Here is a 17,206-nt window from a genome sequence, read left to right as displayed (position 1 = left end):
TGAAATGCACACAGTCTTGACTTTTTGCGTGTTAAACTTAAAAGATAACAATTTATTTGTCTATACTTTAACTTTAATTGTTGCTTTTTAGCCACAAATACTAACAGAAAAGCACCTAAGATTTGAAACAAAGTTTTTAAGGGTGAGTGACAAGGGGATACAACAAAGCCCAAATGCAGCTGACTGATTTTTGGGAAGTAGATGTCGCAGTTTAAAACCCTCTAAAAGGAATAAAATGAGCTATGGTAGCTGCTGAATAAAAAGCTGGCTCTCCAACCTTAGGTACACCTTCTGGCTCTCTCCTCTCGATGAACATCTTGAAAGTAAGTTTCCTGGGTGAGTGGCTGAGTGCCAATCTAACCAATTAGATTTTCTGCCGACGTCCAAACCCATATTTCAAAATGCGACCATCGGAGCTGCAGAGATTGTGTCTGGAAAAGATCCATTGTGTGCCTGGCTGCTAATCACAGAAGACACGGCCCTGACTGTGTGGGGTGGACGCATGTTTCTGTTTCTCAGTGAATGTGCATGCCTTCATATGTGAATCACATCGACAATATATTGATGCACAAACACAAGCCTTTGAGCAGTTTGAAAGAAGAGCTTTGTCTGTCAACATCCAAAATAGCCATTTAATTTTAACATAGAACAGCGTGTTCCAGAAAATGCCAGCAGCTATATGTAGTAAATGCTGATATCTAAGAGCATATCTGGTCCGGGACTTCAATCCTTCTCAGTGAGTCATTCTCATTCTCATGCTGTGCTCTCTGAAGAAAGCCACGAAGAAAGACGCAGAGAAGACGAAAAAGCTCCCGCAGGTCAAACAGACCTGTGCTGCCTCTTTCTCCGCCTATAGTTTTGATAAACACACACACACACAATCAGTGAAAGGCAGTGCTGATCAGCCCTGTCCATCACAACAGCAGCTCTCTCTGAGACGTCATGAGACTACAAAGTAGTCTGTTAGCCAATCTGCTCACTGATCCCACTGCGTACCATGCCAGAAGAGGCTGAAGAAACTAATCTCAGGAAAGAGACAAAGAGAATATTAGAGAGATGATGAAAGGCAGATAAGAGAAAGAGAGACACAGTGCAGGGGAAAAAACAGCCGACTGATTGTGTGTTCGTGTGTGCATGGAGGAGTGTGTGAGGGAAAGCAAGAGAGCCAGGAAGGAAAGGCGAGGGCTCTTTGGCTGGCACTTGACTGAAGTGTGCGCTGTTCTGCGTATGGAAGTGAGCCGATGATGACTACAGTTACCCACAGTTAGAGAGGGGATGAGCGGGAGCGAGTCAGAGTGCTTAATATTCCACGCACATACAGTTGCTCCGCTATAGCAAGAGTTTAAAAATAGACGGCAGCAGACTTGCGGACTGAGGAGCTGAGCTAAAAAGAGTGTGCATTCGCGTACAATGAGGGGGATCCAGACTGGTCTGGGTGATGTGAAGGGGAGGAAGATGGATGGTTTTGCCCTTGGGAATACTAATTATTGACCGCATGCCTCCTGTTAAACAGAGCTTCAGAACATTGTCGTAAAACAGGAGTTCATCTGCTCTAACTCAGCCTCAGTGTCCACTATGCAGTCTTTGTGTTGGTGATAAGAGAGGAAAAAAGGAAAATAAAGGCATGAGAGATATGAATGGGTTACTGATTTGTTTACTTTCCGTGTGCTCCTAAATAACCTCACATCCCTGCAACTATAATAGCATTATCTTACCTATTTCTTTCAAAAACATCTTTCATAAATGAAATACCATTAGACTGCCATGGAAAGGCTGTCTTATTTAAAGAAAAAGTGCATCATTTTGAAAATATGCTTATTTTTGTTCCTGCCGAGACAGGATGAGAACATCAATACCTTTGTCACGTCTGTCAGATAAATGTGAAGCTGGAGCCAGCAACTGGTTAGCTTAGGCTGGAAAAAAGGGGGGAAAGCTAGCCTGGCTCTGTCAAAAGAAAAAGAAAAATCTGTCTACCCAAAACCTCTAAAGCTAACTAATAAGGTATCCTGCACGTAACCCTCCATAAAAACACAACTTGTCACTTTTAGATACTGTGCATTTTTATTTATCTTGTACATTGCATAAAGTCACACTGTACGCGTTATTCAGCCTTTCTGCACAGCAAGAACCTGTGACTTTAATGCACATGCTATGGATCAAATGACCGGCCAAAACATGGCTGCTCACACTGATCGTACACACCGAACCCCGAGTGGCTTATGTCCACTTATGATTCCAATAAAGTTTATTCAAACAAGACTGCCTTTCTACTACCAACAGAAAAAAGGCGAAAAAAGAAAATTATGGAGCTACAGATGGCTGGACGATGCAGACAATATGGTCTGTCTGCTCTGCAGAGAAGTCCAGTTTTATATCACGGCAGCCTCAGTCAAGATACTACTACTACTATTAGTACTACAGCATCCTGAAAACAGACTGTGGAACTGCTCAGATGACGGACAGCCAGCCGAAATTTCTGACCTGCCCGAAGATCGTGATAGTGATCATTCAGGCTTTTGATCAAGTGTTGTGAACGACTGAGAGACAAACAATCAGGCAGAAATTCTGACAGATTCTAAAAATTGTTGGGGGAGACCAATTCAGGGCTAAAATCCGGCTTAGTCTGTTCAGTCTCTGCCACAGCACAAACAATGTGTTAATTACAACTAACCTGCCTCACAACTTTCCTCATGAGCCACCCTTTAAATGTACATTCAAACAAGTACAAAACAATAAGCTGAAGGGCTTCATACTGAGAGATGTGTACTGCACTTGCTAAATTCAGTAGCTCCTTTGTAAAACACATGGGGCCAACCAAAGAGGTTTCAACAAAAGCTGCAGATGAACAGTTTCTCTCTTCCAGTGCCTTGTGAAAAATTGATAAGCCGAGATGTAATTAATATCAGTGCAAACTGCAGCCAGAGCTTTGCTCTTTTCCCAGTTGAACTCTTGAATGAAAATTTGATTGCAGCCATCAGAAGGACTAGACAGGTTTGTTTTACTTCTGTTCTTATATTTTCCCAAGAGAAGACCAGTGACATTCACGATACTTCAGCTCAGGCTGAAAAGAAGCTAACTTGTCCTGGCAGATCAGGTGAAATTTGTCAATTTAGAGTATGGAGAAATCTGGGTCTATCTCATATTATCCAAGATTTTAAAAGACACAAAAAGATGCTGAGTTTTCAGTTTCCGGCAATGAAGACCACGTGTGTGTGTCCATCCATCATCCAGCTAGATGCTGTGTTTGCTGGCCATCTGACCAGGTGACAAAACATTGATGTAGCTTGATGAGCTTTAATCAAGATATGACTTGCTTATCACGTGTGACCATGGCTGCACTCGCTGTAGCTGCTTCACAATTAAAGCCTTCAGGTGTTTTGCTAGTAAAAGGCTGTTACTGTAAATGCAGAGACAGTGGGAAAATATGGCAGGTGAGAGTGGCGAATGAGAGCAGATCTTTGATGATGTATAAAAGCAAGTGCAGGAGTATGAGCCACGGTGCCTAATTATTGATGGGCAACATTGAGCAGCACAGATTTGTGTCTTTATAGTCGCGCAACACTGTAGCATCTCCAGCTTTCATCATGTTTGCGTCTTTAGACAGAAACTGAAGGAAATTAGACGGACATTGATCTGAATTCATACGAGGGAGAAAGTCCAAATAAATATCAGCACTATAACCGGAGGGAAAGCAGAAAAAGAATAACTGCTGAATATGAGTTTAGAAACATGGTGTGTGTGTGTGTGTGTGTGTGTGTGTGTGTGTGTGTGTGTGTGTGTGTGTGTGAGAGAAAGAGAGAGAGAGAGAGAGAGAGAGAGAGAGAGAGAGAGAGCAAGCTCTGAATTTGCTGACTACTGCACCAAGCAGTGACTTATGTGAGTGTGGGGAGGGGAGGGGGTATCGCCAATTCTTAATGTTTTTTGTTGTTTTTTTTTTTTTTACTGTAGCCACTGAGATTTGATACAAACTGTGGCTTTTGTGTTTGGCTATAGTAAAAAATTGAAACAGAAACATTTTGGGTATGTGAAAACAATCTGTTATAGAGCACCGTCTGAAAGAAAACCACCATTAAATTCAAATGACGTGGAAAATCAGAGGATGGGAGGAAAAAACTGAGGATTTGCAAGTGCAGTCTGTGTGATCTGGACAAATGCACTAACCTGCTGACTCATACTCTTTGTATTTCTTACCTTGAAGGCCTTGTTCAAAAATTGCGCTGTCAAAGAGACTCTCAGGACAGTGTGACTGAGCAATGAATGTGATTTTACACTTCTTTCACACCTGCCGTGTTGAATTTCTTAACCAAATGATAGTTTTACACATGACTCATTTAAAAAGGCAACACAAGGATTAGAAACAGCAAAACGTGAAGCAAAGCCTGCTGATATCTGAGTCTGTGCGTCCTGCTGCATGTGACATACAGCCAGCTGATAAGAGACAAGCAGCTAAGATGAATGCAGCAGTCCTGCATGTTCACTCTTGCACTCGTGTTTGTTGACAGCATTACAATATGTTCCTGTCAAAATGCCACTTCCTCACCAATAAGAACAATTCTGATTGAATAAGGACACTGTTGTTTCAGATACTGTCCTACAGTGTCAACATGGACTGATTTATCCTGCAGTATGAGGCTGTGTGGCCTCCACCTCTACGCTGGAACTGGCTCTGTGGATCCAGCAGGAAGAGCGTAGCTTCATTGCACATTACAGCGCAGACAGCCGCACATCCCCAAGAGACGACAAACGAGACAACCACAAACAAACACACACACACACCACAGGCCGCACACACATGGCTGAGACTGACCGCACAGACAGAGGCACTCTCCATTAGTATATGGTAAGCCTTCTGTATGAACTAGATATTCTCCATCTACAAGATAAAAGGCAACGTGTCACACTCAAAGGTGTGCCCAGACATCCAGCAGTGTTTACACTGCTCACATTACAACAAGCATAGAAATTACGGCAGTGCAGAATTGCAATACTTACAAGAACCCTGGAAAATTTTTAATTGACGTTAAAAATCTACATCATATTGCAATGAGGGAGGTCTGCGCTGATCCTCCTCTCCAAACATGAGCGCGTTTGCATTTTGTTACTCGGCTGCATGAGTAATTAGCAGACGGTGTGCGAGAATCCTGGAGTCATTACAGTCAACTTTAAGGTGTAATCCATTTCCACTTGCCCAGTGTAAACCTTCCTGAAGCACATGCAGGCACACACGCACGCACACGCACACACACACACACACACACACACACACACACACACAAGCAGAGGATACTGTTGTCTGCAATGTGCCGAGCCAGCAGGCAGCCCTACAGGACGTCAGCATCCGTGTGTAATTAAAGCTTTTTGCCTTTTCTTTGCAAAGCACCCAACACAGCCCAGCGGACACATGACACCAGCAACTTTTTTTTTGGTGCCGTCTTTTATTTATGCATGAATTCACACAAATGTTGCACAGAAGAAAATCAGATATGTAAGTGAACTCTTTCTTTAACTCTGACACACACACAAATACCACTGCACAGCACACACGCAAACACACAAGTAAAGCGAGGACATATACGCACTAACAATTAAGTGCGCTTCCCTGAAAACATCATTAGTATGGTGATTAAATAGCAACCGGTGGAGCCAGAAGAAACTGGATCATGAATAACGCATGAGGCCCATGTCTGAGCAGAAATCACAACAGAATGATTTCCAAGTTCAGTGCAGGCGACATCAGTCTACGCAGAATCACCGCTGCGCCTGAACTCCTCCTTCCCGGTGACGTCCTCGGCTTCGCAGCAAGCCCCCCGCCTTTCCCAAATAAGCCTCGTCTCCCCTTTCAAGTCTGACATAAAAGACGAGAGAAAAAGTGGAAGAGGAGCAGCTCTCCAGTGTGAACAAGAAGCAGCTCTTATTTCTGTGAAGCCTCCAAGATTTTCCTGCTGCAAAGCCTGCGCTCGGGTGAGACTATCAACCAGTGCTGAGAGGCTAATACACATTCATTCTGCTGATCTTCAGAGCCTTGCTGCAGCCGTCTGAAGACACAGTGTACCTCTAACACCTGACTGCAGCTAGGCCATGTTGTGGATGGAACATTGACAGAATGTACAATCTGGGACATGTGTGGACAGATGTTAGCAAGAGACACAGAGAGACAGAATTACAAAACTGTAGCATATTCATTTCCAGACCTTTTTCCTTTTGTGCTTCCCCATCTCATGGTAGTCACACTACATGATCCCCAAGCTGTAACTGCTACCATACATGCAGTGGGGTGATTGGTTTGGCTGGGTGCAGGCTGGCTGCTGCTCAGTTCCCCACATTAAAGCACAATCTCCTTGATGCCTCGCAAATATGACAGCAAAATTACTTAATTATGTTTCAGTTACAAAATTAAACAGAGCCATACAGGGAAAAATGTTCACACTACGCAGTGCAGAAAATCTCAATTAAAACCTTTTTAATTAAACTGGTGAGACTCAGGTTGACTGGACGTTCTTCATTTCCTCATGTGTTTGTTTGGACCTGAGCACCGTGGTGTGGCAGAGTCGTCTCCGCTGCCTCCCAACAGAGAACAGTTTCCTCCACTCCTTTCTCCCATTTTTATTTCTAGAGTAGCATCAAATGCAACTGCAAAAACACACCGCCTCCCTGAGAGATGTAATTCATCACTGCGAAAAAGAGGCAGAGAATGAATTTGTACAATACTTGTTGGCTTCCATTTTTCCCTCACTATTACTCTGAGGTTTGGGAGAAAATAGGGTTGGTCTGTTACAGACTGTAATACATGTGTGCATGGAAAACTAACAGATGTCTATTACTATGAGTACAAATGCAAATCAGACTTTATTGATCTTGTACATTATATTAACTCACACTACATGTTTTAATCGTCCTTCCTGCACAGCAGGAAGCTCTGATTCTTACACTCATGCAGTACAGATCAACTGGTTGCTAAAGTCGAACATAAACACTGAACCAGTCAGTTATATGCAGTAAAAATTCCAATAAAGTTCATTCAAACAAGATGGCTGCATCCTCAAGGTTGACAGAAAGAGAGAAAGGCATTGTTAGGCTACTTTGTGCAATTCTATCATGAACAGGAAGTAAGACGAAAAAGAGAATAATATTGAGCTGCAGAGGAAGACGCAGACCGTGGTTTGCTCTGCAGAGCAGCTCAGTTTTACATCACAGCAGTCTCAAGACAACAGTTCTAGCCACAAAATGTATTCTGCTAGGTCCAGTAGAATCAAAACCAGCTGACTACAGTTAATAATGGAGCTTCTGACAGCATCTATTTGGGAAACAGGCTCGCTGAGGAACCGCTGATACCAGCAGTGAGCGCGCCTCAAAATGAGTTGTGTCTGAAAGGACCTCAACACACCTGAATCACTGATTGATTGTAGTCAATGGAATAAAAAAAGATGATATCTCTGGTTCTGCTGCATTGGTTTTGATACTCATGCCATCCCAAGAGCTGTGCAGCCAGCACAGCTACAAAGAAAGAAAGCACCGTGTTGTATGTCTGCAAAATATTGACTCGATTGCATACTTCAAGCCTTTAAGTGGCTAATGATGGCTGTGACGCTTATAGCTTTCAGTGAAATGTCGCTTGCATCCTTATTGCTGTGTCATGTATAGCATGTCTTTGCAGTGTCGTCTACCGGTGTCAGGTTCAGTCAGGGCAAGCTCATTAATCTGTTCAGCTGCAGTGCTACTGGCTGAGAGGGAAGAGACTAAAAGACAGAGGGAAGGAGAGGAGAAATTAAAGTGAAAAGGAACAAAGGGGGGATTTTGCGAAATTGAGGGGCCAGCAGGTTAAAAAAAAGAGAGAAAGTATAAAAGAGACATAGAGTGGGGGAGAGAGAGAAAAAGACAGAGAAGAACAAACTTCTCTGTAATTATGGCTCTTTCTGACGCTGCTGTACAGCAAATCCAGTGACATCACTATGAAGCAGCCTAATACTTGAAATGCAGCGGCAGGTTCTCCTTCCACTGCTGTTCCTGCACCACTGTGAGATGACCTCATCAAACACCTCAGGAACATGTGCATCAGAGATAACCAGCATTAAATATTCACTCGTCACACACACATTTGGAGAGCCTACAACCCAGCAACCTCAATCTCAATTGTCCTCACTGGCATGATTTATGAATGAGAGCCTTTGACAGTACATGCAGGCACAAGTGCCTCTGAGGCTAAATAAGCACCTAATCACACTTTACTGGAAATCCCACCGCACATAAAGACAAATGAAGATTATTAACAATACATATGGAAAACAATGCAAGTCATACTTCAATATTATTCACCAAAGGATTTGCACTTTCCCAGCAAAGACATTTACATCTTTAATGTGTTTTTAACCATTTTTGCGATATATGCAACATCATCAGTGTCACCTTCAAGACTGAATTTAAATAATATTAATAAATAAATTAAGTAAAGATGACATGTTGAAACACAGATGGCTTAAGGATAAGTGATAATCCATCCAAAAAGCATCTCTTAAGTGTGAAACATACTATGAACTGCCTGAGTTGAGTGCATAGGCTCTCAAAATCCTTGCCATTTGAGTAGTAAATGAATATCCATCCATTATCTATACCGCCTATCTCTTTCGGGGTTGCGGGGGGCTGGAGCCTATCCCAGCTACAATGGGCGAGAGGCGGGGTACACCCTGAACCGGTCGCCAGCCGATTGCAGGGCCACATGTAAGGACAAACAAACATTCCCACTCACACTCACACCTACGGACAATTTAGAGTCATCAATTAACCTAATGAGCATGTTTTTGGTCTGTGGGAGGAAGCCGGAGTACCCGGAGAGAACCCACGCATGCACGGGAAGAACATGCAAACTTCACACAGAAAGGCCCCGCCTGACCCGGGGATCAAACCGGCAACCTTCTTGCTGTGAGGCACGCGCACTACCTGCTGCGCCACCGTGCAGCCCGTAAATGAATATTCTTATTGAAATTTCACGACTTTAAAGCTTCAGGTTCCAAAACTGTGACATAAACTTTGACATGAAATCTGTAAAGTAGGCCACTATAGTGATAGTTTATGTACCTACTAAAACAGACAGTCAGTGTGGTGAGCGGATCTGAGGCCATGACATCACCGGAGTCATAGATATTACTGTCATGGCCAACAGACGAGTGTCCTAATCTGAAAGCACACCAAAGCCTTGAGGGCTGATCTCACCATTTCTCCACATTATGGATTAACATGTTATTTAGCAACGTGCCTTCACATCAGGAAGACATGTCTCTGGCTGATTTCAGCAGGGCGGCACTTAGCTGGCAGTGAGGCTGATAAGCAGGAGCTCTGTCTAAAGCACATCCTACTTTTATTCTATATTAAGCCTTTAAAGGTTAGAAAAAAAAATGTTCTTAGGGGACCAGCACCCCCAGTCAGAAAGCTCTCCAATCTCAGAGCCACAGGCTGAATGTTTAGACGTCAGGTGAGAATCAGATTTATCTATCTGTTAACTATATGCTAAGTGCTGTATGGTAAACCTTTATCCGGGAAGGTTAACAGAGGATGCATGCTCTTTTTTAGCACCACCATTCATATAGTTCAGGGTGCTACATGTGCTAGCTTTACATAGCTGTGGTGTGTGAGAGAGGCTACCAACGCTCTCAATAATGAACTTATTATTTAGACGTCTAAAAATACAGACGGAACACCTTATAATATTTCCAATTTAGCTCCTTTAGCTCCTTTCCCAATCCACTCAGATTTCTGTTATCAGCTGCTGAGCAGATCCACTGGAGCTCAGACTATGAGCCCTGATCAAAGACATTCTGACAGCAGTTCCTGAGTGAAGTGAGAGCATTCATGCATGTCCCAGCACATCCAAGATTCAAACATGTGCAGAATGCACCGCTCAAATCAAAGCTTGACTGGTTGTCCATTGACTGCATCTGGTCTCAATATTTCCCAAAGCTGTCATACTGACTAAGCTGAAGATTATTTCTTTGTTCGACTGATCACACATTTACTGTAGTCAATAAATGTCACAATTTTCTGACCAGCAGTTACAAGCCCAAAAGTATCTAAACTTAAGCCAGTGTATATTGTTATATGAGCCACAGGCTTCATATAACTGCATCAACCCAATCAGTTTTAATATGCCACGTCATTAATAGTGACATCATATCACACAATGTGACACAACAGCATTTGCACGGCCATGCATTTCAAGAGTAAAACCTGAAATGCCACTTTTACCAAAATAAAAGTTGGAGAGGACTCAAAGACACACAGGCTTGATTGCATGTCCTCCTCATAAACAACAGACTGCTGAGCTATAATCAACCTCTCTGATGTGTGTGTGGTACTCTGTAGCAGGTTGGTTCTTTTTGCATGTAATGTAATCAAGGTAAACACGGTTGGATGGCCGCGTGTATGAATGGCACTGCACATTGGCATGGCACTTCTCGATCAGAGGCTGCAGATACAGCTTACTGTATCAACATGTGCCGCTGCTTTCATATGACTGCAGGGATTTAATGAACTTCACCATAAACAGACGTGGCTATGAGACGTCTACTCTCAGCAAAGCGGCCATTTCCACCAAAATACCACGTGCTTTGCGCTGCCTTATGTATAAGATTCGACTACCTGTCTGTTCTTTTCCTCTCACCTGTGCACCGTGTGCTCTGCACAACACACAGACAGGTGAAATGAATTTCAGGGTCAGGAAAAGAGTCGGAGCACTGCTTGTGCTGGTCATTGCGCCGACTCGTCTTGTCTCTTGATAAGTATGTTAACTGATTTATTGCTTATCAGAATGATCAGGAATTAATTTTCAGTGTAGTAATTAATTAATCAATCAACAATCATTTTAGCACAACATGAAACAGGTTCTGACCACAGGTGATCACAGTACCTGGCATAAAAGATATAGGCATCAGTGTCCTCAATGTCCTATCAAAAGCATTTGAGCAGGTAAAATCCTCTCTGATCAGCCAAGTGCATTATAGTCTATCAAGGATGAATCAAGGCTTGCTGTGGTTCAGTGCATTAGAGCCATTTAAATACTCACCAGCCACAGGGAAGAACAATGTAATGATGTTTTAACTTTGCTATGTTAAAATAAATGTAAAATGCACTCACTGGGTTCTTGAAGTGGCTGAATCTGGATTGTGGATTTCAGCTGCGTCTCCTGCCTTGGCCCTGCCTGCATGTCTGTCTCTCTGTCTCTCTCTCTCTGACTGCATTTCTGTCTGTCTGTCTGTCTGTCTGTCTGTCTGTCTGTCTGTCTGTCTGTCTGTCTGTCTGTCTGTCTGTCTCACTCTCCCTCTCTTGCTCTTCCTCTCTCACCCAACCGGTCGAGGCAGATGGCCGCCCACCCAGAGTCTGGTTCTGCTCGAGGTTTCTGCCTGTTAAAAGGAAGTTTTTCCTCGCCACTGTCGCCAAGTGCTTGCTCATGGGGGAATTGTTGGTTTCTTTGTAGATAAAAGAGCTTGGTCTGTACCAGCTCTATATGGAAAGTGTCCTGAGACAACTTCTGTTGTGATTTGGCGCTATACAAATAAAATTGAATTGAATTGAATTGAATTGACTTCTTCTGGCCTCAAAGAAAATAAATAAATAAATGCATTTGCACATTAGTGTTGGGCTGAAGTCTGGTTTGGGCAAATTGAAATGATACTTGTGTTCTGATTTAGGGGTAAAATGTTGAATTTAGCAATCATGATTATTTCAGTGAGGAGGTGAAAGCTGAAGAACAGCAGGTCCTCCCATGTATGAAAACCAAATATGTTACAACCTCTATTCCAATTATAGCAGTGCACACTAAGAAGAAAACAATATGAGATATGCAGAGAGACCACTTAGGAGACAAGAGCAACCTATTTCAATAATGCATTCACCACACAAAACAAGAGGAGCTCCTTGCAGCTCTGCCTTTGGCTTCAAAAGAAGGGCCCTAATTTCATTAGTGGACTATACAAGATCCGGGCTGGTGCCAGGTGACTGAACCACTAACTCACAGCATCTTTCTGGATCGATGCTATTCCATCATTCATCTTGCTTTCACTCTTCGATATACATCTTTTGGTTCATGCTCAGAATATTAATATAAAGCAAATGGCCTACGGTGTCCGCCTTTAAAAAAGGACTCCCAGACTGTATGCTGTGGTGCCTCTTCAGATGATGAGCTGTATACAGCATAACATGTTCAGCTCGGAGTGATGAATATCTGTGTTTTACCCAGATGGTATACCTTGCTCCACATTATGTTTACTCAATGAAAAATGTTAGACTGAGCAAGTCATGAATGTTGCATGATTGCAGAGCTTGCATGATCCTATAATAAACGCATTCAATTTAACTGTACAGCATGTGGGTCAGTATCTAATGAGACACTGCTGATGAACAGTCTTACTGTGGCTGTTAAACCTCCCTGACTACACCATTCAAAGCCATCCAGGGTGTAACTGGACTGTAACTCAGAGTGGACTATATGGATTAAATATTCTATGACATACCACAGTATTGATATATTGTGATAAATCGTCGGCTGTGGCTCAGCAGCTACAACTGGTCCATTCTGTCCATATGTCTAAGTGTCCTTGAGAAGGACTCTGAACCCCATATTGCTCCCTCTGGCTATAAGACTAAATCTCAAACCTTCGCCTTGCCAGAACCAACATGGACCCTGCAGACACTCCTGAGCTCTGCTTAGCTCAGCCCAGTGGCGTGGAGGAAAGCAGGCCCTGCTTCAAGCACATTTAGTTGGAATATCTACACTTTTTCTTGGAGGAAGTGGCCAAGGTGTCACTCTCCATGCAGCAGCTCTACCATTCTTGCCACGCCATGTCTGCTGAGACACCACCCTCCATTGCACTGTGTCTGGTTTCTACAAAATTTTTAATTTTCCTTGCTGCCTGGTGCCTCTAAGTGCCTGTCCGGGGCTTTCCAAAGCTCCCACGCTGCTGCACCTTCCACTGCTTTTCCACAGCAGCCCATCATCTCTGCAGCACAGTCACAGGTTCGCCCTTGGCTTGCTTCCCCACCAAATAACCCTCTGCTGAATTCTCTGTCGTAAGAAATGGTGCTGAGCATCAACCCTGGACTGAAGCTTTAAGACACTGTATTTGTGGCCTGGGGCTGCGACAGGCCTGTGAATATCCTAGAGGGTTGAATGGCGGTAAATGAAAAGGAGAAACCAATCAACATGAGTCTCCCCATTCTTCCAGGGTCACGATGTAACCAGTCTGAGAGGGGGGTGGGCACACAGCATGGGTGAGGTAAATGGGTGGTGGTAGTGGAACATGATGAGGCTGTTACAGCTGGTGTGCCTGCCAAACTGATGGCTGAGGGGAGTGGTCTGGGCCTCTGTGACCATGGCTGTGGCTGTTCTTCTGCTCCACTCTGCCAACACACTGAGATTTTCTAAGGTCATATCTACCATCATTCCACTATGACGTGACTTCAGTGTAGCAGCAGCAGTTCAAGGTGAAGGCTAATTGAGCTAAATGGAGAGTGTGACCGTTGTTGAGCCCCACGAGGTGCCTTTATTCTGGGCCACATCTCCAAGGTGTGCAGGAGAGGACAGCAGCCACCCGCTCCCATTTTCAGCAAGCCGACGATGTTGTCATGCTCCAGTGAGGTCGCTGTAATGTCCTTTATGCAGATGAAAAATGACATGTTCACTTGTGCTTATTTAGCTTTACAGATGCTTTGTGTAAAGCAGAATTAATACCTGAGTGTGGTGTTCACACATTCAACTGCCAGCAAATAAATGGTGATGTTGTTGTTGTAAATAATAGACGACTGATTAAGCTGATGATCCTATTTATGTTTCCATTTAGCCCAGTTTTAGTTCATGAAGAGCCCCATAGTGTGAAATAATGCCATTTTTCATTATTTCCCATGGTGGAAATAATGACATACGCCAATAAAGATCTGATCCCTCTCAACAGAAACTCTGCTACAAATTAAGCATTCTGTCCCTGCTGTGTGCTTTCAGTTGCAAGAAGGGTGGGATCAGCGTATCTTGACAGCCAAACACTTTGAATCATGACTGAGTGAGGGAGCTGCTCAGAAGTCAAGGGGGAACAAGTACATGCTGTACTTTGGTAAACACCACTCATTAAAATACACTAGGCACACCATGTCTTCCGCTAGCCAGTCAGAATGCAAAAACATTAACATTAATACTAAAGAATAAGCTAGACAATGACAGAGTGTTTCTTTTCATCTGAAAATGGACTTGACAGAAAGTTCAACTCTGTTGCTGAAAGTCACGGCTAGAGCCATGTGATGACTTTAAATTAAAAGCACGAAATCTCATGAAGCACAACTTGTTGCCGATATTTATCATTCAGGTACAGACAGGATGAGGACAAGCAGGGAAAAGCCTGCAGACTGACGTAAAATCACCATTTCATCTGTCCCCGTGAGCACTGCCACTTTAAGTTGTTAGACGCTGAAAGGCTTGCCTTGCCTTTGCCATCAGAGCCCAGAAATGAACAGGTGGTGATGGCCTTTGTGTGCTGTCATCTCTAATTCAGCAGCAATGGAATCCTTTCGAGAAACAAGCATCAAAGGCAGCTCCAGCAACTCAAAGAAGCAGGTTCGATGACGCACACGACAGACTTCTCAGTGATGCAGCTGCACTACAGACGCTACAGAGACGCTCACACACACATCTGATTTACAAATCAGGTAATAAGACATGAATCAGTTGCTGACTCCTCCGCTCTGTCGCTCATAAACACACACTCTGCTTATTGACTCTGGTCATGTCTCGCCTTCATCCATGTCAATACAGCAATTGATTTTTGAAACAACTCAAAGCGTGAGAAATAAAGACAAATGCTTCAAACAAGTGTGCCAGGGACTCACAGAGTGACTGACTAATCCAATGTGCAGAATTAATCGAGGCTACCAGATTAAATGGAAGGCCGTTCAGTAAACCTGCCACAGGAGCAAGACACAGATCTGCACCGAGTAACCAGAAAAACAGAAAGGCCCTCATGATGCAATAGAAGAGACCTGCAATAAATTCAGCCTTAGTCCATCTTATACAACAGCACTGCAAAATACAACCTCAGAAGTGGCCAGAAAGCAGAATCAATGCCGGTGTATTAACAACAAATAAAAAGCAATGATGGACTCATATAAGAGCTGAAATAAATAACTGCAACCACAAAGTGAGGATGACGGAAGTAAGACTTAGCAGACCGCAGCGTTAGACTGACGACACTTAAACTGTTTAAAAAGCTACTTTGTTTTTAAAGCTAAACAGGGAAAGTTTGTATTTTGCTTCCTCTTACTTCAGCTGCCTTTAGTGATGGAAGAGGCTAATGCACACTGTGTGCAGCTATTCTTCCTGCTGTGCTCCAGAAGGCATAGTGATACTCTCTGGTCAAACCCAGGATCAGTCTCAAGGGCAAATTGCCAACTAAGGTTATTACACCGGCTTGGTTAAGGTAAATTAAGATGCGCACCCTGTGTGTAGACTAATTTGAAGCCAAACAGCCCGTCTCACTAACGGATGCTCTCCTGTAACCAGAGGATCCAGAAATCCTCTCTGAGCCCTCCATCGAAATCGTTCAAGATCAGATTATCCAGATTTGTTTCATAATGCATTCAAATCAATGCCTGCATGAAGCTGCTGAAATGACAACATCTTATACGGAGATTTTATTTTGATTTATCTTATTTCCCGCCTTCTTATGGAAATTCAAAATTGTGCTGATTGATAACCCTTAAATTTGCTTTGCTATGCACAGCACGTGATGACCACACAGGTAACCTCTGCAGCCCACTGATGACAGACGTGTGGCCGTAAACGCAACATGGAAACATTCTGGTGAATCTGTATGACACCTCTTTCAGTCAGACCGCTTTTCATGCAGCAGACTGAGAGAGATGAGCTGGGGGTAAAGTCATTTTACCTGATGCCCACCCCGTTACGGGTCAATAGCACGTCCCCCACAACAAGGTGATATGGGAAACAGGAAATGTTGGTCCCCACTGACCTGAATCGTGCAGGTGTACTCCGAATCGTCCAGCAGCCTCACAGTGCAGTTGCATTCCCTGTCCAGACTCCTGATGCTGCTGCTCATCAGTCGGCTCAGCATTTTCTCGATCGTCTGCGTACGGGACCAGGGAGAAGGTCTCTCTGCACATACATACAAGTTTGAGCTTCTCTCGCGTCAACGACGTGCCTGTTCCTTGGTCCAACACCTGGTAAGCGGCAGCGAGTGTGCGGCGCGGCGGCGGGGGTGCATCGTCTCTGTCAGTGTGTGAGCGCCGGGGTGCCGCACGGTGCGCGTCTTCAGTCAGTGAGGAGTGGAAATAGTGCTACTGCCGCCGCTGCTGCCGCTCTCTCTCTGGTCCGGTTAGACTGTCACCCCTCACCACACCTTCTCCCCCCCCATGTCCTCCTCGCCGTTGCCATGCCGCTCCAATGCTGCTGGGCGGGCTGAGGCCGCTGAATGGCGCGTCTGTCAGCCAACGGAGTAATGAGTGAGATGCTGCCTTCACAGAGTGAACGACTGGAGGCGAAATTCCGATAGGCTGGTGTCCGTCGTGACTAAAGCCACATGGCTGAGAGTAATAACACAGTGAGGAGGGTACTGGAGTTTCACAAGTCAAACAATGGGCAGATGCTTTAGCCTGTGCTGCTGCAGAAGTTGATGAACGAATTAATAATTAACATTTAACATTGCATAGCAATTTATCATCTTGACTCTTTGAAAATTAGACACATACAAAAAATAGCCAACATATCAAAAACGATGCATAATGTCATATAAATAAAATAGAAAAATACATCAGCTTTAATATATCTTAAAATATGTTGCTATGAGCTCAATGACACTTCTCAGTAGTCAAGCATGAGCCATATTTTCCTATAACCACTGTGTTCGCTCGCGCTCTTTTTAGTGGCTATATTTCCGACAGAACTTGAAGGCAGCAACACATTTTTTTTTTTTTTTTTTTTTTTTTTTTTTTTTCTCGCACATTTGTTGTCCACAGGTTGATCTCGCGTCCCTTCCGTGTAGTCGACACGGTATGTATCCTTGAACAAAGAGAGACGTTTCTGATGATATTACAGTTATGCTTCATGTAACCAGAGTCAGTTTGAGGGATGAGCCAATTAGCTCGAAAAGTTACTTTTTCTGAATGTAATCAAGTAAAAATAAATAAAAGGAGCATTCTACAGAGTGCAAGTCCTCTG

General features: G+C 43.7%; 1 protein-coding gene across 1 annotated transcript in view; it reads right to left on the bottom strand.

Moving 5' to 3' along the window:
* Window positions 1-16,371, bottom strand: part of LOC139335318 (FERM domain-containing protein 5-like) — a 69,932-nt gene extending 53,561 nt beyond the window's left edge. The window contains exon 1 of the mRNA XM_070968871.1: window positions 16,002-16,371. Within this exon, the coding sequence (XP_070824972.1) occupies window positions 16,002-16,103 (102 nt within the window). The 5' untranslated portion in view covers window positions 16,104-16,371. The remainder of the gene's footprint in view (window positions 1-16,001) is intronic.
* Between the last annotated feature and the right edge of the window lie 835 nt (window positions 16,372-17,206).

This window comes from Chaetodon trifascialis, chromosome 1, assembly GCF_039877785.1.
Source record: "Chaetodon trifascialis isolate fChaTrf1 chromosome 1, fChaTrf1.hap1, whole genome shotgun sequence".
NCBI lineage: Eukaryota > Metazoa > Chordata > Actinopteri > Chaetodontiformes > Chaetodontidae > Chaetodon > Chaetodon trifascialis.
This window is presented reverse-complemented; position numbering and strand designations above follow the sequence as displayed.